General features: G+C 42.2%; 1 protein-coding gene across 5 annotated transcripts in view; it reads right to left on the bottom strand.

The window, feature by feature from the left end:
• Window positions 1–25211, bottom strand: part of CDK8 (cyclin dependent kinase 8) — a 146557-nt gene that overhangs the window by 13847 nt on the left and 107499 nt on the right. For all 5 annotated transcript variants that reach the window (XM_033949371.1, XM_033949372.1, XM_033949374.1 and 2 more), the window contains 2 exons: window positions 12327–12396; window positions 8129–8201 (listed from right to left, as the gene is read on the bottom strand). In XM_033949371.1, coding sequence (XP_033805262.1) covers window positions 8129–8201; window positions 12327–12396 — 143 coding nt within the window. The remainder of the gene's footprint in view (window positions 1–8128; window positions 8202–12326; window positions 12397–25211) is intronic.

The following is a 25211-nucleotide window of genomic DNA, read 5'->3' as shown; positions in this document are numbered from 1 at the left end:
ATGTGCTTGAAATGTTTAAATTCTGATTTTGCAAATGCAGAAAAAGGACATCTAAAACTGTAGTCAATGAAAAGCCACACCACCAAAAAGAAGTGTAGAAACCATGTTCAATTTTACTGTGCACTATAGCAAAAACCCCAAGACAAAATATCCTCAAAAGACACCAAAATACGGGCTTTCAAACTCACGCTGAGGGTGCTCCTTATCTTAAAAATTTAGATTTGAGGTTTATATATTTTTGGTGGAGGGAGTTAACTTTCCTGCAATGTCCTAGGGCTTGCCCAACTTATATTTTGGTGTCTTTTAACAATTTTATTGTGCACACATCAGATAAAACTCATCACATGAAACCTGACACCCAAACTTGGTTTCTACACATCTTTTTGGCTGTGCAGCTTTTCATGGACTACAATTTTGGATTTTGCAAACCGCCTGCCCTGTTGTTTTCTAGGACCATCCAAAACAGCAAGGGGCCATGCTATGGGCATGTTTTGGACGAGACTAGGGAAGGCCCAAAATCGGGACATTCAACATTGATGTCCAAACCTAAAATAAAAGATGTCCTAAGTTAGATCTATTTCAGTCACGTCCAGGATATGAAAAGGTAAAAGAGGGATTAAGGTGTGAACCTCCTTAATTCCCTAGTGGTTGTTGTTCCCCTCCTTCTCCCCTGTAAGTGAAACCGAAAGGGGATACAGGCTCTAATGACAGCTTCAGTTATTACTGGAATTCTTAGCAAAGAAGAAGTATGAGAAGTAGTGTACTGGTTAGGGTTGTGGATTTTAAACTAAGGGACCCAGGTTCAAATCCCATTAACCTTTTTTTTTTTTTTTTTTTTTAAATTATGACCCGACTCCCTCCTGCCTGAAGACACCCCTTTGACACCCGGGTGTATGTGTGTAGGAGTTGGGGGAAGGAGAGGTCATTCAGGCAGAAGGGAGTCAGCATCCCTCCTACCAACTGGGGGGAAGGTGTCTTCTGCCCTCCACAGCCAGCTGAGCTGATAGCCAAGGTTTCTGGGAGTACTGCTGGCTCAGCTGATGGTAATATATGATATTTAAAAGTAATATTGCAGTAATATAAAATACACATACTGCTACTTGATCTGGATCTTTTTAACATTTTTGGGACACAGAGGGGGAAATTCTAAAACCGGTACCTAAACTTAATGATGCCTAAATTAATTGAAAAACATCATTAGAAACTGCAAAAAACCAGCAAGGTGGAGGCACCGGAATCACACCTATATAGGCACTTTAGGCTGCCGAATGCAAAAGTAAGCATAGCCAATGCCGGAAGTGGTGTTAGATGGTCCTAAGCGCCTATCTAGGCACGATTTATCCAAAGATAGGCGTCTGAAATGTAGGCCTGGAAAACCTTTATCAGCTGAGCTGGCAACACTCACCGAAACCTGATCGGGGGAAATTCCCCTGTTGCAATCAGCTCAGCCAGCTGTGGTGGGCAGATGACCTCCTGCCTGAAGACACATCCCACACCCAACAATGGCAGGAGGGATGCCCACCTCTCCTGCATTAACGACCCCGAAAATCCATGCAATATGTTAGGGGAAGAAAATTCACAGCCAGTTCCCTGATACCCAGAGGACTGTAACACAGAGGCCACACAGCCCGCGCTCAAGCCCCTGATGAATCAGCAGGTGAACAAGCTCCAAGGGGAATGGACCCTAAGCTCCTGATGGGACACTAAATAGGTTGGCTCAGCAGGTACTCAAAGAGATTGACCTGCGAGCATCAGACCGCCCTCGTGGGTCTGCGTCCTTTCTCCGGTGGAGTAAACCCAAAGAGGAAAACTTCCGAGCACTGAACCTGCACTGGAAGAAAGGAATGGATGGCAAAAATACCTGAAAATAGTAACAAGAAGCAAAGTGGATCAGAACACACCTTCTCAGTTCACTTGCAGAAGGAAAAACTGAAGAGAGAGCAATTCTCCACTGCTGAAGAGGAGTTGTGAGTTTTGAGGGACACCTTTCTGCAGTTTGCGACTATGGGGAAGCAACAGATATGCCTTTGCAACAGAATCTTGTTAGTTTTATTTTAATGGAATTTTAAATAATTGTTGAATGTTTTGGTCCCAGTGACTTTCTGGTTTCATTTGGGGAGGGAGGTGTCGAGGGATGTTACTTGGCATCCCTCCCGCTGCCAAAGGAGGTGTGTGGCTGATATTTCACTTCAAGTAAAACTGCTGACCCTTACAAAATTACATTTTCTATGCCTTAATCTTTTTACTGACCCTCATAAAATAGGCATACAAGGGGCTGCTGAAAAGTTTTCATCTCAACGAACAAAGTTGGTTTTTCCAATTTTATTGTGCCTTATTTTCTGGATTCATTGGACTAAGTGTATATTATTCACTGGACTAACAGCCTCTTTTACAAAGCCGTGCTAGCAGCTGCCACGCGGCAACAGCCCCGAAGCCCTTTAAATCTCTAGGGGCTTCAGGGCCGTTAGCGCAGAGCAGCCACTAGCGTGGCTTTGTAAAAGAGGCCGTAAGTGTATATCCTGGATGGAGATTGCCCCATCTTTGTTGGTTGGGCTGAGAACTTTTCAGCAGCCTCTCATGAGATATCCAGAATGCCCAACTGGCCCTCCATAATGGTCACACCTTCTAAAAGGTGGGAGGAGTTCGGAGGGTGGGGTTGGAGTTTCAAGAGACCTCCAGTGCCTTTTTTTAAGGGGAAAAGGGGATGTTTGGGGGGTGCCTGGTGCAGGAGTTAGCCTTCGGTGGCAGGAGGGAGTGGGCATCACTCCTGCCATTTTGCTGCCGCAGGAGGGGGAGGGAGTTGCCATGGCAGGAGGGAGTGGGCGTCCCTTTACCATTTTTTCTCACATGGGGGAGGTGGGGTCGGCATGGCAAGAGGAAGTGGGAATTCCTCCTGCCATTTTTGCTGGCGCGGAAGGGGGTGTCAGTTTCTGATGCCGGTTCGTCAGGGAGGGCTATCATCAGCAGGGGGTGTGTGCACTTTTTTCTTAAGGAGCAAATATTGTACATGTGTAATATGCACAGCATCTGTGTCCATTTAAAAAGAAAAGGTTAGACAGGTTTTTTGGATCGTTAAAAGCGATCACTTTTTTAGTGCATCAGGAAGCCATGTTAGAGCATCAATCGCTCTACTAGTTTACATGGCATTTTAATATTAATCAGTTTATTTGCATGGTTGGATTGGTGAATGAGCGATTGTGCATAAAACCAGGCGGTGAGCCATTTTCTGCATCAGGACGGCAAACAGGTTTAACCACAATCGCTGGTTTTAGTGCATCTGGGCCTCTGACTATACAAATACATGGTCTAGAAGCAAACTAAAATTACTGCAGATGGTTTCCTTAGGCACACAGTTGCAATTCGTTGCTGTTTCACAAACATTAATTTGTAGGGACACAAAAAGGGCAGTGATCCTTGGAAGGGTGTTGAGACTTTTGCATCATTCCATCACATTATATGAATATATTCTAGAGAATTATATGGGGACAAAGTTTGTCCCTGTCCCCAAGTTCACACACAAGCCTCAAATAGTTATGATTTTATAATGAAATTATTGTATTAAAGTATAAAAAGAAACAATATTCTGTACAACTGTCATTTTATAAACCACAAATAATATAGAACAAGGATCAACAAAACCCTTCCCCTCTCACAAATATCCCCTTCACTATCGAGAAAACTGAACAGGTCAAATTACTACAGAATGCTACATAGAAAAATCATGCTGAATACCTCAGTCACACACACCCAACACAAAAACCAAATCCACAATAGCCGACCAAAAATAATAAACATTCAGTAAAAACAAACAAAATCCCAAGAAGAAACACCTTACATGTAGTAAACACCAAAGAAATAGATCCATTTCTTCCTATATTGTGCAAAACATAGATCACAAATGGCAGGAACAGTGTTGGGGGAGTGCAACTAAGGCAGTGGTCTTAAACTCACGGCCCACCAGGTACTATTTTGAGGCCCTCAATATTATAAAAATGATTCTTTATGGAAAACTTGTGCCTTAAGTGTCCAGTTTTTATGTAATTGTTGTAAACAGAGTCGAGCTTCCTTAGGTTGACGACCCAGTATATAAAGTTAAGCTTTAGTTTAGTTTATATTATTGCATATTGGTTTTTTAGACCCCTGATGCAGGCTTTATACCGAAACACGGGCTGTGTTGGGTCACTTCTATTAAAGTCATCTTTATCTCAATTCTTCAGGCTATTTGCAATGTTCTGTTTGGTTTGCCCTTTTTTGATACCTTTCGTTTGTTTTGGAGTGTGAAGATACAGCCATTCCCAAGATAAGTTAAAATAATTATGCTAGACTAATAAGCATTTTGTGGCATTATTTGTAATGAATGTTTACCTTTCCTTGGATAATACATCCATAAAATCATCATCAAGAAACTTTCTCAAAGTAAAGTGTGGCTTTAAAATTACTTCAGAAAGGAAGAAGAATTGGTAAGAACACCAAGTACAAGCTAAATTCTTCTTCTAGACACCAATTAATCATGAATAAAAGATTATGTACTTACCCTGGTAAGCTCTTTTCCAGTAGATAGGTGAGATATTCTAGACAGTAGGGTTATTTCCCTTTAGTCGCAAGGTTGCAGAAAGCATCCACTTCACTGATCAGTTTCGTGCCCTCTACAGTTAGTACTCAAGCACCAAATATACGTGAAGTAGAGGCGCCTGTAGCAACAAGCTCAAACCAACTGTTCTGCTCAAGAATTCAATCAATAGTAAAGAGAAATGCCAACACTGGCTTCAGAGATGAGAAACCACTCCCCAATAAATGGAACATACAGTCAAACCTTGGATAGCGAGAACATGGTGTGTGAGTGTTTTGCAAGATGAGCAAAACATTTTATTATTTTAACTCGATAAATGAGCGTTGCCTTGAAGTATGTGCACGTATACACGCATCAAGTCAAGTACGCGCAATATACGTGCGTTGAATCACTGATTGCATCACTGAGTGCGGCTGAACTTAATATAGTAGCAACTAAAAAGTATGTGAAAATAAAAAGTAAAAGCATACAGATTAAAAGAAAAAAAGAAAAGAAAAGTAAAAAAACCAAAGGGTTTTCAAAGACTAGTGATAGCTCACAAAGGGGTGTCAAGACAAGATTTATCTAATGTCTGGCACCCGTGAGCACTTGAAGTCTTTTTCCCTTGAGCTACTAATGCAATTTAAATTATAAGATCTGTAAGTAAACACAATCATTTGGAGTTCCATACATAGATGTGTTAATATTGTATTCCTTGCTCTCTTTTTCCAGTGCAGTAGGTGAGACACTACTCTAGACAGTAGGGCTGTACAAATGTAGCCTCCCCAAACGCCCCCCCCCAAAAAAAAAAACCCAACTAGGGTGGGATTGTTGCGGCAACCCGTAAGACCAAGGACCCAAAGGCAGAGTCCGTCTTGCCAAACATACGAAGAGAAAACCACGTTGCCGTCCTGCAAATCTCTATAAGAGAGACACCTCTAGCTGCGGCCCTCAAAGAGACCATACATCTGGAAGAATACTCCTTGACTGAAACATGAGACGGAGTTCCCACAAGAATGTGAGCTGACGAAAAGGCCCTACAGAGCCATCTGGAAACAAGGCCTCTGAAGCGGAAGTGTCCCGCTGAACGGAATGATTCAGTACAAACAAATGGACAAAGAGGCGAAACTTGGTGACATTCAAGTAACACAGAAGAATCTGAACACCCAGTTTCTTCAACAGGCAAATCTGTGAGTGGGAACCTGTTGGCTGAAGGAACCATCCAAAGGAAAATCCCCTTCTCTGAAATACTGAAGGAAGGGTCCCTGCAAGACTAGGCCCTCCAACAAGCTCCGCGCCCATATAATGGCAACCAGAAAAACGGTCTTGAGCGTCAAGTCCAAGAAGGTAGAATCTTGAAGTGGCTCAAAAAATGCATAAGCAAGGCTAGACAATATCCTGGGAAGAAACCAGAAAGGGGAAAGGTGCTTAACTGGTGACCGGACCCGAAGAACTCCCTATAAGAATGACAGACAGGGGGCCAGAGAGACAGCCAGCCAGCCAGCCAGCGGCCAAGGAGAGAGAGACAAAGAAAAAAAGACAGAGACAGACAGCGGCCAAGGAGAGAGAGAGAGAGAAAAAAAAAAAGACAGACGCTCACACAGTAAGTTTTCATTAAATTTTGTGATCTGTTAAGTCTACACATCTATTCTAGCACCCGTTAATCTAACGGACTTAAACACTAGTTAAAACAATAAAATAGGGAGAGCAGAACACACACAGCTGCATCCATGTGTGCAGAAGGAAAAAACTGTAGAGGGCGCTAAACTGATCAGTGAAGTACTATAAAGGCAGAGTAAAAAATCCAGAGTAGATTCCTTCTGCAACCATGCGACTAAAGGGAAATAATCCTACTGTCTAGAATGTCTCACCTATTGCACTGAAATAATGAATAAAATGGTCAATTTCCAGTCTATATTTGTGGGCTAGATTAGGTTTTCAAGTACCCATCCCCGAGGGTCACAAACCACTTACGTTCGCTGGATATCTACAATTCAGATACACATGAGATAGATTAGCAGGTCTACCATCTCGGTCCTATACAAATCTCTCCCTTGCATATTCATTAAGAAGATCCTAAAAATCCAACTATTTTGTGGCCCTCGAGGACTGGAATTTGAGAATTCTGAGCTATATTTACCAAAGTGTACTACCCTCTGCATTAATGCATGTTAACAGCAAATTTCCCACTGCATAAAATTGGCCCTGTGATAAACAGCATTACTTAATATATGTTAGTAAATACTAACAAATGAAACAAAACAAAGCAACTCCCACAGGGATCAACAGCAAAACCATAAAAGAGTGGGAATGTCCATAGGAGAATGAACCAGATGAAAATGACGAATCCTTTATTTGACAAACATTGAGCAACAACACCCTTGTGGACCCAACATGGGCTGTGTTTGGGCTGTAAAGCCTTCCTCAGGGTTTCTAACTGTGTAAAGAAACTGAAAGCATACAGATATGCAAGGAACAATGCCAATAAAGCAAACAGAGTAAAACAATACTGTTGCTTTAGTGGCATTGGCCTAGATTCACAAAGCAAACTGATCATGTACTGATCGGTTTGCGACCCCTTTACGACCAAATTTCCCTCTCGCCTGATTCACTTACCTCTCCTGCAATCCGCTTCCAATCCGTGCTTGCAAATGAGGGGAAACGCATGCAAAGTAGACAGGGATGCGATTCATAACACAAAATTTCACATCTGACTGGGCTGTCCGATCAGCTGAAGAAGCGACTGCTGGGGAGCAGTCGAAAACGTCTTTCCGACTCTCCTGCTCTATTGAAGCACTGCCAGCCCCTATCTCCTGCAGCCCCGAACGCCTCCCGCAGCCCTGATCTGCCTGCCTTGAACGCCTGCCTGACGTGTCCTCTCTGCTCCCCTGCTCTGCCGCCTTCTCTGCTGTGCGAGCCCGCGGGTTTAAAGCAGGGCTGCACGCCGCAGTGCAGCCCCACTTTAAACCCACGGGATTACACTGCAGGGAAGGCGGCAAGAGCAGGGCTTGGAAGGGGAAAGCATGAGAGTCAACGTGCATGAAAGTTTATTTAAAAAAAAAAAAGTTGGCTCTAGACGCATGTGCAGACCATCTACAGATGGTCTGTGCATGCTTTGGGATCGCAGACCTGCGATCCGTGCTGGCAGATGGGGGTGTTCCTTCGATTGCCCCCATCTGCATATTTGAGTTTTAGGAAATTCATCGGACCTGCCCGAATCTAGCCCATTGTCCTTTGCATTATCTGTATGCGTTTGGTAAGTATTTTTTGGTTTGTTTGTTTTTATACAAAGAAGACCCCTGAGGAAGGTCTCGCAGCTAAAACATGACTATTGTTGATTCTGCAAGGGTGTTGCTGCTCAACATTTATCTCATTGTCATCCTGATTCATTCTGCTATAGACATTCCCACCCTTCTGGTTTTGTTGTTAGTAAACGCTAATACAGTAGTGCACTTTAGTAAATCTAACCCTATGTCAGTCAGTATATATATATTACTTGATAACATGTCCTAGGTTTGACCAGTCCTATTATACAGATATAATTTTCACCTGTTAAGATTATTTCAGGCTAGCACTTACCAAATGGAATGCTTTACTATCTGGTTTAACTTTATGCTTTTCCATGTATTTGATAAGGCTGCAGTTGGTGTACCTAAAAGGTTAAAGCCCAAACAAAACAAAGATCATGTAAAATAAATTTCTCCAAATAGCAATCATTCTTAATTATATATGTAATAATCTAATTTATACTCAGTATGTTATCAAATTGGCAAATTAAAGAGTCCTTTTACTAAAGTTTAAGGCATGCTAATTGAATTAGTGCACACTAAATGCTAGGAAGGTCATATGTATAAAAGAGGCTTCTTAGCATTTAGTGCACGCTGTTTTAGCAGAAGATCCCATAAGTTATTTCATTGGCTTAAATCTACTGTTTATATGGAGGGTGAATGCTTTACCGAAATGACATGCCTGTGCACTTTCAGCCTAAGTCGTGATCCTAAATGTACTGTGTATGAACTAGTGCTGCCCGATTCAGGAAAAAAAAATTTCGATTCGATTCAGCCTATTGAATTGGTTTTTCGATTCGATTTTCCTGCCCAATTGGGTGGTTTTTTTTCCAAACATCCTGGTGGGTTTATTTTATAGCTTCTACACCCCCCCCCCTTTGCCCTCTCCTACCCACACTGGCGCTGTGGTGTAAACAAAATAAAGAAACAAAAAGGACTTTTCCTCTCTCTGTTAAATCCTAGGTCACGTTTGCGATCTAACACTAGCTCTGGCAGGATACACTTTTCAAATCTGACATATTGTAATCACAAAACAGAAAATAAAATGATTTTTTCTACCTTTTGCTGTCTGATAACTCGCTTCTTTCTTCTTTCTCCGTGCTAATCATCCATCTTCCATCTGTGTCCTCTCCTTCCATTTCCATTCCTTTCCCCTGGTCTGGCATCTGTCTCCCCCCCCCAATACCCTGACATCTCTCCCTCCATGGTCTAGTATTGCCTTTTCTTTCCCTCTCTCCCTCCCATGGTCTTGGCATCTCTTTCCTCTCCTCTCCCTTCCTGGGCTTCTTTATCCCTCCTTCCCTCTCTCCCCAATTGGTTGAAGCAACAGCATTTCTCTTCCCCCTTCCCATCTCACTTTCCTCCTCCACTGCTCTCCCCCCAGTCCTGCTGCAGCTTTCCCTCTGCCATTTTAAGTCCAGCAGCACTCTCCTCTGTTCCCAATCCAGCAGCACCTCTCCCTCTCACCTTCCTCCTCCACTCAGCTCCAACAGTACCTCTCCCTCCCCTCTACTTCCATTTCCCCCACCAACTAGCTTCAGCACCTCTCCTTTCCACCCCCAGGGCAAGCAGCATCTCTCCTCTCCGATTTGCAGGGCTCCTCTCCCTTCCCTCTGACTAGAAGCAGTACCTTACCCACTCACTCCCAGGTCTAGCAGCATCACTCCCTCCTCTCCTCGCCTCCTATCAGCCCCCGTCCCTCTTGTCTCCCAGGTCCGTCGGCACCACGCCCCCCTCCCAATTAACAGGCTCTCATCGGCTCTCACCGGCTTGTGGATTCCCCAGACTGACTCGGCACAGCCTGAAGTTGTGTTTGACTCCGGTAAAGAAAAAAAGACCAGGCGATTTTTCAAACCCTCCCCATAACACAAGCCTGTATTAGCAGCTGCACCGCTCTCTCCTTCCATAGCTTTAGCGAGCCAATTCCCTTCTGCAGCCTCAGAGCCTCTGAGGAAGAATCGGTTCGAATCGGAAATCGGGCAGCTCTAGTGTGAACCCATTTAGGACACCCTGCATTAGAGACTGAACCTGATCTTAAATGAAAATGACTATTTGGTCTACATCAGTATACTAGTACTAGAATTTATAAAATATAATTTAATATTAAATAAAATAAACAATCTAAGAAAGAAAAATATATGACTTAAGTATGATCCAGAATTCATAAGAAATAGGATTTGTTTGACAAAATGAAGTTATTGCAGTATACAGACCTGTTAAATCATTGTATTTAGCTTTTCCCAAATTTTCTCAAAAATCAAAATCATGCGTATTACACATTAATAATACAGTTTTAACAGTCTTTCTTCTGCCCATCACAAACTGTAGCAAGATATTTCCTTTATTTTTTATTTTATTTAAAGAACAGCTTAAAAGACTCAAATGTATATACTGAATGAAGGGATAGGGATATGACAACCATTTAAATATTGGGCAGACTTCAATAAAATCCAGGAAGATGAATGTTTCCATAGAAAAGTCATGGACAAGGGGTCATGATATGAAATTGCAGAGAGAAAGATGAAAAAGCATTTCTTTATTGAGAGGGTAGCAGATGCCTGCAATAACCTGCCACCAACCTCATTAGCAGCCAAAGTTCTGAAAGAATTTAAACATGCTTGAGAGAGAGTACAGGGATAAAGGCAGGTTATGGGATAACACACAGAATAAATAAGGGAGGAAACTTGACTGCATAGTCATATGGAACTTAAAGATTAAAGAGGACAGAATACAAGACAATGGGCAGAAAATGCATAGATACATCTATGAATAGCTATGGTTGTAACTCAAAACACATGTAATATGTCTTCTTGATCAAATTTCCTCCTACTGGGTTACATTTTCTCATCATACTCTACTCCCACTGGTTTTATCCATCCATGATTTAATAATAGTCTTTCTTCTAGTATCTTTCTCTCTTCTTGGACAAAAGCTTTAGTTCATCTAATTTTGAAAAATCCAACCCTGGATCCTTTATTATTGTCTAATTACCATCCCATTTTGAATTTATGTTATATATCCAAATTGGCAGGGGTATTTTGCCCTGGTCATAGCTGCAAAACCATCATTATTGCTTTACTTAGCAATCTGATTGCAGCAACTGACGAGAGCAGGATTGCTCTTCTTGTTTCCTTGGACCTCTCTGCTGCTTTTTTTAAATAAATATTTTTATCGTGTGTCATATTAGCAAGGAAACAAAAAAAAAAAACCCAAGAAAACAAGCATAACACTTGAACAAGAGAAAACATACCATTATACAAGTCTACTCCACCCAGAGAGGAGGAAGCCAAAAGAGAAAAATGGGAAAAGAAGGTAAAAGAAGACTCCCCCCAAGGAGGGCAGTCCACTGCCGCTCCTTCTTTAGGAGGCCCGAAAGTACAGGGAGGAGGGGTTGGTCACCAAATCAGAAAGCCCGATTTTTTAAGAAAACAAATCGATTTGAATCAATTCACCAAAGTGAATTAGTGAATTAATTTGAATCGGCGAATCGGACAGCACTATTGCAGGCAAAGCTGAACACAGCATACAGGGGGATCCTTAGCCTCAGGGAACAGGAAATCTGGATTTCAAATCTTCTAACTGACCCGATGGCCGGAGACCTCCGCCACATGTGGACATGCCACACAGACACCTGGCGGAGGGACGCAGTCTAGCTCCGATCCCAGCCGTGCCTCCACAGAACCACTCAGCCTGCGCTACACCTACTAGCGGACAGACCTGGGGTAAGCTAGCTCCCAAGGGAAAGACTCTGAAACCCTGATATGATATGCAGGCTGTCCAGGGGACTTACTGCAGAGCAGGGGACTTACTGCAGAGCAGGAAACCCCCAGAAGCAGACGTTCTCCAACAGTCTGCAATCTCCCACCGCAAGGATGTTCCCGCAGGGAACCTCCACAGCATGAAGGTGAAACTGCAACCGAAAAGTACCGAAATTACTGAAAAACCATTAAAAAAAACCATGAGCAGAAAAGATAAGCTCCTACAGCTTGGCCTGTAGGAATTTAAGACTGAAGGTACCGAAGGAGCATGCTCAGTGGTAGAGTGTGAGAAGGAGGGGGTAAAAGCTTCATATGTTTGAAACTTCCTACAGATCCCTGGCGGGAGAAGATAAAAAACCCATTGGTCCCAGAATAAAGTGGGATTGTACAAGAAGTGCTATTTTACTACTAACTCATGCTATTTTAGCACACCTCCTGTTTTATGCAGCGAGACCTAGTTATTAGTAACTGAGGTTAACTGTAAATTAACATGTCTTAACAGTAGCCCACATTGATAACTTTCTCCCCTAAATCTAAGCTCATATTAAAATGTGGCACATAAAGGAAAGGAAAATTACATTAATTTCATCAGAACTTTAAAGATATCTAAAAAATATGTTTTAATATACATACAAACCATTAGCTTAATCTAAATCTATAAATACTAGAACTTTAGATTTTTTATTTTTTATTTTTTTTAAATTATTGGAACCTAAAGCCATGGTAACTTACGTGTTTCTCCGGAAATCCTTCATCAATGTTGAATGTTCAGGCATCTTTTTTATGTCTTCCCAATCTTTGTCTATCAAGTGCAAAGTTCAAAACAGGGTTTATAACTACAATCCATAATGCTTATCTAAGCAATGCCTGAAAGTAGATCAAGAATTTGTCTCTCTCTCTTTAAGTGCAATGAGAATATGCAAAATATTCTCATCACATTTATATCCTAGAAAGTGAAAATACTTACCTGTAGCAGATGTTCTCAGAGGATAGCAGGTATATATTCTCACATGTGGGTGATGTCATCCATGGAACCCAGTACAGACACTGCCAAGAACAATGTCACTTTAAATCTTTAATTTCATGAAAATCACAAAAGTAGATGGCAAAAACTTTAAATCTTTAGGCATTCAGGTGCCTTCCCAAAGGACTAACAGTTCAGTAAAAAAGAAAAAAAAAGCTATGAAGTCAACTAGGAGAGGTGGACAGCTTATGAAAATATATGCTTGCTGTACTTGGAGAACACCTGATACAGGTAAGTATCCTCGCTTTCTCTGAAGACAAGCAGGCACAATATTCTCACGTGTGAGATTCCAAAATTGTCAGGATCATGTCTCTTGAAGAGGTTTAATACTGAATAAACATGAGCTTGGTAAAGCCTAACAGGGCTGAAGGGAAAGTTGGCAATCAGGTAATGAAAACATTCTGCAGAACTGCTTGTCCAAACCTATTGACTCTTCTGGAGTCAACTTTAATAATAATTTGTTATCCCGCCTTTTCAAATTACAAAGCGGCTAATAATAAAAAAAAAAACAGAAAATGAGGAAATACAGACATATAAAAAATTAATTATATCAATAAAGACAAGTACAAAAGACGCACAAGACAGAATACACGAGAGGAAAGAGGGAAGGAACTACAATAAAGAAAAAAAAAGAAAAACAGTAAAGGAAAAAAAACAAAAGGTAGGGGGTATATTTACTAAATTGTTAAGAATGCCAAGGAAATGCCTAAGAAGAAATGGTAAAATCTAATATATCTGTCCTTAAAAAGACAATTAGACTGCAATCACATTGCAAAAACATCTTTAAAAAGTATTGATTTTAGAGTTGACTTGAATTTATCTAATGTGCAGATCTCCCGTAAACTAACGGGGCTGAATTCCAAAGTGTGGGAGCGGTAACAGAGAATATATTATTACGCATGGTATTGATGATTTTAAGTGAGGGAACAGTTAACAGATTTTGGTTTGATGACCGGAGAGTACGCTGAGAAGACAATAATGAGAGCTAAGCGTATGGACTGCAGAGTAGAAATAAGCTATTGAGGCAGCCAAAGCCTGTATATTGTAGGCTGTCACATGGCCTTGCAGCGTCAGCCCAGCCTGAAGGAGATATAATCTGCTATCCAAGTAGAAATGGTTCTTTTGGAAACAGCTACTCCTAGTCTATTAGAGTTGAAAGCCACATAGAGCTGGGAGGACTTTCTATGAGATTTAGTCTGATCTAGGTAGTATGCCAGACTTGCGGTCTAAGTTATCAAGTGCTGCTTCTCCAAGATAAAAATGTGACTTATGAAAGAAAACAGGCAAAACTAAGGATTGGTTAAAGTAGAATTCTGAGACAATTTTGGGGAGGAATTTGGGATGTGTCTAGAGGACTATTCTGTCATGATATAATCTTGTGCAGGGAGGATCTGAAACGAGAGCCTGAAGTTCACTCACACAGCATGCAGATGTGAGGGCTACAAGGAAAATGACTTTCCAAGATGTTTCAAAGAATAAGATGTAAGCGGTGCAAAGGGAGACTTCATGAGAACAGAAAAAAACACATTGAGATTCCAAGCAACAGGTGGAGGCTTGAGAGGTGTTTTTTTGTGAAATAGGCCTTTCATTAATCAAACTGATAAGGATGTCCCCGCAGAGAGAGAGAAACACACACTGATAACACTAAGATGAATTCCAAGTTGGCCTTTAGACCAGAATTTGATACATATAGAAGGTAGCCTAGTGTCGATGGGAGTGGACAGGGTATAGGTTCTAGAGCATAACAGGGAGAGAATCATGTCCACTTAAAGAGGTAAGAGTGCTGAGTGGAAAGTTTCCTAGAGGCTTCCTTATATGACAGCAGATACTGCAGCCAAGAGGCAGCAAGAATTTACTTATTTGAAGAAAGAAACCACGCTGCTTCTGCTAATGAGTGGGCTTTGGATGAAGGAGAGACCCTTCGTTTTAAGTTAGTAGAGTTGGAAACGGTTAGAATTTCCACAGGTTCTTGCTTGAGAGCTCTAGGAGGAGTGGAAACCAAATTTGGTGCAGTCAGAGAGGTGCTATTAAAATCATGGTGCCTTGATCCTGGAGAAATTTGACTAGAATTTTCTCTATGAGAAGGACTGAAGGGAATATGTACAGGAAATGTTTTCCCCAACGAATTAGAAATGTGTCCGAAGCAATACAGTTGGGAGAAAGAATCTGGAACAGAATTGTGGAAGTTTGTTGTGAGGAGAAACAAATAGATTATGTCTGGTGTTCCCCATTTAGAGAAGATTGGATGTAAGATGGATGTGTTGAGAGACTATTCATGAGGCTGAAGAAGTCTGCTCAATTTGTCCGCCAGAACATTCTGCTTCCCTGCAAAATAAACCACCCTGAGATATATACCAAGAACAGTTACTCAATTCCAAATTTTGATTGCTTGTACACAAAGGGGATGAAATCCTGTTCCTGTACCTTGTTTGCTGAGAACAAGGTAACTTGTTTGGATGAGTATTATCTGTTGTAGTAGACAGTCCTGGAATGTCTTGAAAGAGTTGCCTATTACACAGAGTTTGAGAAGACTGATATGCAGTTTTTTGTTTGTGGTGAGATCATGCTCCTTAAGTATATATACCATCTAGATGAGCTCCACAACCTAACATTGAAGCATCTGTGATAAAGAGATTTTGATGCTGAGGTTTTATCCACCATTGGAGAGTGTGTTGGATTTCCACGGTAATATGTATCAGAGCAGATAGGAAACCTGTGGCTTGGGACTACTGGCGTGATACAGTCCACCTTGGGATCCTAAAGTGAAGAAGTGTGAATGGGGTCATGTGAACTGTTAATGCCATGTGACTGAGAACATCTGGCGGGCAGAAGTTTGCTTAAGGGTGGAAATTGGCTGACACAAGTGAATGAGATTGTCAACTCTGCTTCGGTAGAAAAGCTCAACCTTGAATGGCGTCTAAGAGAGCTCCTATGAATTCTAAGGTTCAGACAGATGCAGATGTGACATTTGGTAGTTGACAACAAACCCGCAAAGCTCGAACAGATGAATACTGAATTTATGACAATCTGAGCTATGTGTAATGATGAGGTCTTTGCCAATCAGTTGTCTAAGTTGCGACATTCCCTTGTGCGAAGGATTGCCACCACTACCACTACCATGAAGACACAAACTGCAAAACTGAAAGATTAGGTTCTTACCTCTATAATCATGTTTCTGTTAATATACAAAGGAGTCTGTACTTTAGCTGTTGATTCCCACTAACTGCAAATCTGCAGAAAGGTGTCACTAAGTTCTTGAACTCCTCCCCTTCTGCAATGGAGAACAGCTCCCTCTTCAACTGGTACCAAAGCAATCAAACTCCACTAAAACAGGAGGAGGAGGAGGAGGAACATGGGGAGTTTCCCTGACAACAAACAAATTCTGTTCTACTCTGAAACTTAGGCAATAGATGAGACTGCTGGGCCTTTTTTTTTTTTTACGACCAGTTTCCAGGAATACAAGGATCACTGGAATGGAGTTCTCTCAAGCTCCATCTGCTTCCTGGCACACCATAATTGGAAGGTCTTCAAGGTCTTAGCATATGCCACAACTGTTGCAGGCTTCTTTGCTCTAAGGAGAGTCGTAACCACCAAGTATCCCTTCTGAATCTGGGCTGTGTGATCAAAAGCCATGCTGTAAGACCAAAACATTCCAGATTTTCCATGGGAACTGGGCCTTGAATGAGGATTCCTGGATGAACCTGCAGTCTGAGTCACTTGCTTCTCTGCAGATGCACCAGATCCGCATACCAAGGCCAGCGGGGCCAGTCTGGGGCCGCCAGAATCACCAGCCCTTGATGGTTTGCTATCCTGCAGATGATTTGACCCACCATGGCCCATGGCGGAAAAACAAAGAGAAATTGCTCTATAGGCCAGGGCTGAACTAGGGTGTCTAGCCTTGTGCTTCCCTGTTCCGGTCTTTAACTGTAGAAGCAAACTTCCTTTGCATTCTTTGCTATGGCCATTAGATCCATGTCAGATTTGCCCCAATTCTGAACAATAAGGAAAACACCCTCTGGGACAGAGACCACTTTCCTTGATCCAGAGTTTATCTGTTGAAAAAGTCAGCTTGGACTTTCTCTATCCCAGCCACATGGGCTGCTGAGAGAGAGCTTGCAAGTGAAGTTTCATCCAATAGAATAACATCCGAGCCTCCAAGCAAAGGGGAGCTTCTGGTACCTCTTTGTCTGTTTACATAAGCCACTGTGGTGACACTGTCTAAAACACACCGATTGCCTTCTCTGTCAGGAAGGATTGCAACTCCAGCAAGGCCAACAGAATGGCTTTCAATTCCAAATGATTTATGGACCACTTGTTTTCTGATGGGGACCACCTGACCTGGAGGGGGCAACTGCAGCAGTGAGCCCCCCAGTCGTTTAGGCTGGCATCAAACATGTCACCCAAGCATTGATTCTATGAGACATACCCTTCGACAAGGCCTCCCCATGGAGCCACCAACGTAAGCTGCGCTTTGCCTCTGCAGTCCAAGGGAGCTGTGTCTGAGTAGCACTGCAGAGACTACCTGGACAGAAAGGAGTATTGGAGCAGGCAAATACGAGCTCTTGCCCAGGGAACAATTTCCAGAGGCCACCATCAAGCCTATCACTTGTAGATAATGCAAGGCTGTGAAGTTCAGATCTCTATGATCTGCTTCCTGAGCTTCTGTATGTGTGGCACGGGAAGAAAAACATAGTCCTGTGCTGTGTCGAAGTAGACCCCCGAATATTCTAAGCACTAAGTCAGCCATAGCTGACTTTTTTGGATGTTGGCTATCCAACTCAGGTTCTGTAGGAGGCTCACCACCTGCTGAACTGCATGCTCGCTATCTCCTAGAGAAGGGGCCCTGATTAGCCAGTCGTCTATGTAAGGATGCACCTGGACACCTATCCTGTGCAGGTGGGTCACTGCCATGAGGAGCGGCAGCCATCGTCCTGGTGTTATTGTTGCTTCTTGGAGGTCGAGTCACTGCAGAAACCCACAGGCTGCTGGCGCCTGCAATTGCCAAATCTTTGTCTGGACCCTGAACGGGCCTCTGAGAAGAGTAACCAAAGGAAAATTGATGGGGTCTCCTAGAGGTACGAAAATTGCCTCTGCTTCCCCCAGCAGAATGACGATTCCTGTTGTCTGGGAGGGATTTGGGATGGTGATCTACCAGAGGCCATGAGGTCATCCAGCCCTTTGCCAACAGCACCTGTCCCTTGAAAGGCAATCTACTGAGAGTGGCCTTGAAGGCTGAGTCACCCGCCCACTGTCTGATCCAGATCAACTGGCGGGCAGAAATGCCCAAACCTTACTCAGGACTCTGATGATGTCAAAGAGCTTTGGCCACATAATCCACTCCATCCTTTAACATGTAGGGATAGGAATCCCAATCTCTGAGGAACTAATCCGCAACCTAGTATGACAAGCTTGTGCCATGAAGGAGGAATCTGCTACAGCTTTGATAGCCAAAGCCATTGCTTCAAACTATCTTTCAAGGACCACATCCACCTTACAGTCCTGTGTGCCCTCTAGCATCATTCCACCTTCACTAAGAAAGGAGGTGTGCTTGGTCACTTGTGCTACTACGGAGTCCACCTTCGGATGTACAAACAGCTGCTAGAAGTTTGGAGCTCTAGGACAGAGCCTAGGCATAGCTTTGACCACCTTTAGAGAGCCTTCAGGAGATGCCAATTGGTCAGAAACTAAGGAGATGATGCTTGGATGAGCAGGAAAAAGTTTGTCTATTCATTAGTGCCACTCACAACAGAGCACTGCGAAGTAGAGGGGTGTTGGGCATCGAGCTTCAACATAAAGAGGGTGTCAGAAATTACTTAGAAATGGAAGCTGATTTGAAAAGGCAATGCACTGAGGGATCATCACAGTGATCTGCTGCCACTCCTGCCCACTGGCTACCGGACCCCGTCAGGGATCCCAAATCATCCACAGATGCAGAAGAGAAATGCGACAAAGATATGGAAAGGGACTTCCAATCTTCCCAGTCCTGCTCTTAAGAGTTATAGACAATAGGAGCAGGCATGGTATGAAGCAGGCCACCTGCTTAAAAGAAGGATCACCATCAGATGGAGCCAGTGTGCCCATAGACAGAGCAGCACTTTCTGGTCCTGTTAAGTAGGCTTTACATAAAAGTATGCCGAGAAAACAGAAGAGGAGGAGGGCTAGCAATCATAGTAAAAAACAACTTCAACATCAAAGTCTTAGCCAAGCACTCCACTCCTCACTTAGACCTTCTAGCCTGCCAACTGTCTGACAACACACTTACAGGAAATCTAAACTGCCTTCTATGCTACATCACTCCTGGAAAATGGAACACCACTAAACAAGAACTAGAAGATTTCATCCTCCAGAACTCTCTTTCCTCTGCAAATAATCTGATCCTTGGAGACTTAAACCTCCACCTAGAAGACCACACCTCCAAACAAGTAGCGGATATTCTATCATACCTCAATACCCTATCGTACCAGATCCTCAACCCTGAACCTACATACGAAAAAGGTCATCAACTCGATATTGCAGCATACACATCCCCAAACCTCAACACACAAAATATCCAAATCACCAACGGCGCCTGGCATCCTACCCTATGGTCAGACCACTATAAATATAACTTCACCATCAACTGGGAGCATAATAAACACAAACCCACTCCTCCCAAAACAAGCATTAAGACTAGACAGAAAATCGATCCCACCACATTTTGGAGCGCAGTGGACCCTGCAATAGATGCCAGCAACCCTAACGAATTCATAAATACCTGGCGGTCTCTCAGCGAATCAACCTTGAACAAACTAGCTCCACTAAAACCAAAAAATAAAATATGTAGACCATCAGACAAATGGTTTGACACTGAACTCCTACAACTAAAAAGGAAATGTAGACAACTAGAAAGGGCATGGAAAAAAACAGAAACAAGATTACACCAAAACTGAATGGAAAATCCAAATCAAGCAATACAAAATTAAACTGAAGGAAAAATGAAAAGACTAATCTCATTGGCACCGACAAACCAGACACAAAAAAACTTTTCAATCTAGTAAGAAACCTCACCGATACCAAACCATGCCTAGCCACCCAGGGAAACCTAACACCTACAGCCCCACAATTAGCTGACTACTTCAAAAATAAAATCATCACAATAAGAACCACCTTCAAAAACTCACAAAACATCTTAGACGAGACTCTAATAAAAACCACAACAGATGAAGCCATCTCAGCAGACAGGTCCTGGACCAACTTCCCTACAATCCAGTGGTCTGAACTGGACTGGCTCTACAAAAAATATTGCAAATCCTCATGTGATCTGAACAACTGCCCACCATACCTACTAGCAACAGCTTCCACCAAATTCAAAGCTAGCTACACGCTATGGTTGCAAACCACACTCAGGGAAGGCCAGTTCCCATCGGACCTTGGTGAAATCATAATTACCCCTATATCGAAAGACCTCAAAGGTCCAATAAATAACCCATCAAATTACAGGCCAATCGCCTCTATCCCACTATACGTCAAAATAATAGAAGGTCTAGTAGCACAACAACTCTCCATGTACCTAGAAGCCCACAACATCCTACACCCATCTCAATCTGGATTCAGAACTAATCACAGGACAGAAACTCTTTTGGTATCACTACTAGATATAGCCCGAAGACACCTCAGCCTAGGAAACAGATTGCTAATCATCCAACTTGATCTCTCAGCTGCATTCGACCTAGTGGACCATCCCATATTACTCCAGATACTAGACGCTATAGGAATCTCAGGTAAAGTTCACAACTGGTGAAGGGACACGTATCAGAACTTTAGTAAGTGTCCTTAGGCATATGTTGTTTAAAGATGCAAAGGTAGGCCCTGTTTATCTTTCCCTTCTTTGAAGACAGGTAATGTTTAAACAGAGATAGTGTGAAGTGAATTCAATTGTTTTGTTAAGCCGTATTTACAGACAGCTTTAGTTAAGAAGCTCTGCTGGTCAAGGCTTTTTCTGACCCTCTGTGGACTTCAATCTCTAGCTAGGAAAAAATGCTGATGTGTTTAAAGTTTCATGTGACCTTACGTCACATGCCATCACATGCTGGCAAACCTGATTCGTATAAATATGTGAAACTCATAATAAAAGACGGACATATTTGAAAGATGGTTTCTGGTCTTTAAGATGTGTCCCCAGGTACCTGACTTGCAAATGACAGAGACAGAGAAAGTATGGGGCAGGAATTGGGACCTGAATCCTTTTCAGTTGGGGGCACGTCCGCGATGGGCAGATGATATCACCGGTATTTTGTGAGTATTTCTGAATTTTTTCTGTTCTTTAATACTCACTGGGTAGTGGTGACCTGTACCCAACCCTTTATTTTAAGTTCAAGCTTTGGGTTCTATTATGGAGTTTTTTTGGGGAAAAATCTCGGGGTACTTTTGGTAAGCACCCCTCATATATATAAGCAGCTGCCATTCTTTCGGAAAGAATGAAATTATTTATAGAACCCCCCTGCCCACTCTGTCATTTGTAAGGTTTTTTATAGAGTATAAGATTTTATTGTCTCTTATTACTGTACCTCGCTTATAAGGTAAGATAAGCGAATATTTTTGCATTGTTATATTGGGTTTTGTAATGAGTCATAAAGGCACTTACTCCTAGACAAATGAGACTTGTACGGCTGTGTGTGTGTATGACATTTTTCCTTCAGCTCCCATCTTTCTGTGTCACCAATGTTTACTACTGAGGTAGGACATGCTGTTATGTGGAATGAATTGAAAGCGCTGTTTGAATCAGTCTAAGATCTTTCCCTTGTAGTTTGTACACAAGCACTATTTCTTGTCTTCCTTTTGATCCTGACTAATTTTGTGCGTTTCTTCTACCGGCTGCTTTCTTTGTGTTCTGTGCTGGATCATAAAAAAAAAAGAAACAAGAAAAAGAAAAATTCCGTTTTAAAGGTTTTCTTTCTTGTGCAGAGCAAAGCTAATCTGTTCTTTGCTTTCATTATCAGGGTCTGTGCATGAATGTTTTTGTCCCTTCCCCCAGACTTCTCTGTTTGGGCTTCCACTGACCCCCTATAGTGCTTCTTTGAAGTTACTCATTCTTGGTTTTATAAAGCAGTAAGGTGAGATTCCACTGCTTGTCTCTTGACTTTTCTCCGGCATTATCAAAACCACCATCTCTTCTTATAATACGCCCATCGCTCTTGTTGTCAAAGCTCATGGCATTCCTCGTTTCGTCCTAGATTTTCGGGCTGTTAATGTTTTGGTAATTCTCATTGCACTTATGTTTCTTCCACCATTCCACCGGCAGCCAATGATTTTTTTCTGTCATTGTCCTAAAGAATGTTTTATTTTTAATCCCTTTGGTGAGGCTGCCTTCACCTTTAAGCAACAGTATACCTAATGTGGAATGTCCTTCGGGCTATTCTACAAGTCATGCACTGCCCCTCATGGTCCTATTCTTATTTTGTACAACTTTTGTGTTCCATAATTCTAGAGACCTGTCAGGCTGATAGTTTGTACCTTTTATAATGATTGTCTGTGTGTGGTCACAAGGTGTCATGAAATAAACTGCACTGGTGTACATCTGAAGTGAAATACCTGGGTTTTGTCCTGTCTCATGGTCAGAGGAAAATCTGCACTTTCTGCACTGCTGCTATTCTGTGTCTGCCCCGCCCAGCTACCAAGAAAGACATGCTTACTTTTCTTGCTATGATTGGTCACTGCCGCCAATGGATCTCTGCTTGTTCCTTCTATGACCAGATTTTGAGACAGACCCTGGTTTCTGAAATGACTGCTCTTATCAGATGGACTTATGAAATGTTGGACATTTAAGATGTGCTTTGGTTTCTAGCTCAAGTTTGGGTTTCCCTGCTTATGCCCACATGTTTTATCTCTTTGTTTGGGACTATTGTAACACCATGAAGGGAGAACATGGCGGTAAATTACGCTCTGTTGCCTTTTTTTATAGTCACTCCTGTTCAAGAAAGCCCTGGCTGCTTGTGCTATGGTGGTAGAGATGGTTACTTCTTTGATCCTAGGTCACCCCATTACCCTTCATACTTTTCACGATGTCCAAGCCCTTCTTTTAAATAGGCTTCTGGGTCTCAAGGGTGAACAGGATTCTCTTCCTCTCTTTTTTCACAGCTTCAGTCCTTTGTTACCACCCCCTCCTCTGAATTTGATGCCTGGTATTTGGCAGGTGCCCAAAGCCGCCCTTCTGGACGGACTTTGGTGCAAAGAGGGGAAACCCTGGATACCAGCTGCTAGCTCTCCCTTATTCATTGCCCAATATCATGGTATTGGTTATCGTAGTGCTCGCTCGACATTTTAACTTCTTGCTAGTGATATTTTCATTCTTGACCTTTTGCTCCTTGATACAGAGATATATAGCTCAATAATTACAGCTGGCACGGTTGTGAATTGAAAATAAATTGGAAAATACAATTCCTTTCTATTGTTTTAGCTGAAGTTAGGATGTTGCTAATTTAAAATGTTTTTGTCCGGATGTATACATAGCCATCCCAGATCAGTTTTGGCACAGATATTTCTAATGTTTTCCACGGGTCCTCTTTATCACTGCAGAGATAGAGACGCTCCAAAGAGACATTAGCTTTATGCCTTTTTTCAAATATGAGATGGTTATGATATACATTATTTGTTGTTTTGGTTTTTTTTATATCAATGTGTTTATTTGCAGAGTTAAATTCAGCCCTGCACACTTGACAGATGGAGAAATAGCTCCACGTTTAAAAACTTTATGTTTTGTCTGTGTCATGTCTACTTGTCTTAGTTTAGTGGGTACCCCAGGATACATAATATTGGCCATTTCTAGAGCTCTTTTTCCACTTCTTACTAGCCTAACTGCGCAATGTTCTTTTACTTTTAGCTTTTATATTCTGAATATAGTTTAGTTAAGGGTTATATGTTTAAGAAAAAAGTTTTACTTTATACAGCATTTATTTCGTGGTGTTCCCTACATATGATCCATTCAATATACATTTCTGAATACATTCAGTACATCAGTATGGTCTCTCTGAGGTGCATAATAGTTATATGCAGCACGATAAAAACATATCCTTTTGGATTGTTCAATTAAGAACCTTAAGTAACTGAGTATTGTCTCTCTTTTGCAATAGCTATGCTAAGTGAATGAATTGGTATTGTTGCATGTTGCCACATTCAGTACAGGCAACATGGTTTCTCTTGTTTTCTATCTCTTATTTGGATCACATTGGAGTACAGCTGCTGAATGATATTTGGAATGCTTTTCAAGCATTTCAAGTATCTCTTTCTGTATGCACAGACATCTGGCTGCTCTCCCTTTGAGGTTCTCACGGGATGACCTTTCCCCGCCCCATGGGTAGATTTTCCCTTGATACAGGAGGAATACGTCCAAAAGCTAATTGAAATATTAGGGCTTGTTCAAAGAAACGTGTCTTGCACTTCTCCTTTCTCTCCACAGATTCCTACCCATTTTTTCCAGCCTGGTGATTATCCAGCAGCTTTCCAAGGATCGGAAGCAGACAGATTTCCCCTTTGGCCTTCCCACTACTGTGATCGCTGTGACCAGGCCCGCTGCACTCACTGAGGAGTTTCCTGTTTGGATCCACGCAAGTCGCTTGAAGAGGGTTAACCTAAAACCCCAGAAGCAAGTCTTCCCTGCGCAGATTTCACCTCCTCCAGTGGAACAACATGATGATCTCATTGCAGCATTCTACCAACTTTATCATTCTCTTACTGGCACTGCTGCTGCTAGTTTTTCTCCCTGTATGAATCCTTTTCACTGGGTCTACAGGGATGATGTGTTCTGGGTCCACGACACTTTCTGCCCATACCCATCTGTAAATGACACTCCTGCTGTAAACAGCACCCCCGACACCTCTTTGCGAACACGATGTCAAGCTGGACTACTCCCTCGCAAAGGCTGTCCTTCAATTGGAATCCAGAAAAGACCGATGCTACCCTTTGGTATAATTCCAGCAGTGTACAAGTTGCCACCTTCTCCTTTGAGTATTGTGACATTGTGGACTGTTTATCAATTGATATCCCAAGGCTGTGCCATTGGTCCTCAGAGATTCCTAAAACTAAGGACATATATGTATATGTTACTGACTTACGTTGGGGGGATAAGTGTGCATTCTGGGGAGTGGTAGGGTGGAATATTAATACTGACTGGGTTTATAAACTAGAAAATACTCTGAAAAACAGTGGACCAAAATGGTAAATCACTGCTTACTTGTATGACCCTTCATAAGGTTGGACACTGTTATAGGAAAAGTGTTCCTGCACAAATTATTAAGCTTTCTCTTACTATTGACAACCCTAGACCTACTGATGAAGCTATGTACATTATGGACATGAGGTTTAAGGGTGGGTCTAGCTATCATCAGTTTTCTTATGGGATCTATCTACCTCCACTCATCTTCTCCCGCCATTTTGTGGGGGCCCCAAAAAATGCTAACCCACTGGCCCCTACATTCAATAAACTTACTGACATGATGGCTATTGCCAATCCCACTTTTGAAGATATTGTGGCTGTTGAGGTAGGGTTTTCAGAACGTAACCTTTGGTTAGAATGGATGAAATTCACTGCTGATCAACATAATAAGAGTAATTGTTAC

Source organism: Geotrypetes seraphini, chromosome 6 (genome assembly GCF_902459505.1).
Source record: "Geotrypetes seraphini chromosome 6, aGeoSer1.1, whole genome shotgun sequence".
NCBI lineage: Eukaryota > Metazoa > Chordata > Amphibia > Gymnophiona > Dermophiidae > Geotrypetes > Geotrypetes seraphini.
Note: the sequence above shows the minus strand (reverse complement) of the source record. Positions and strands in the feature narration are given on the sequence as shown.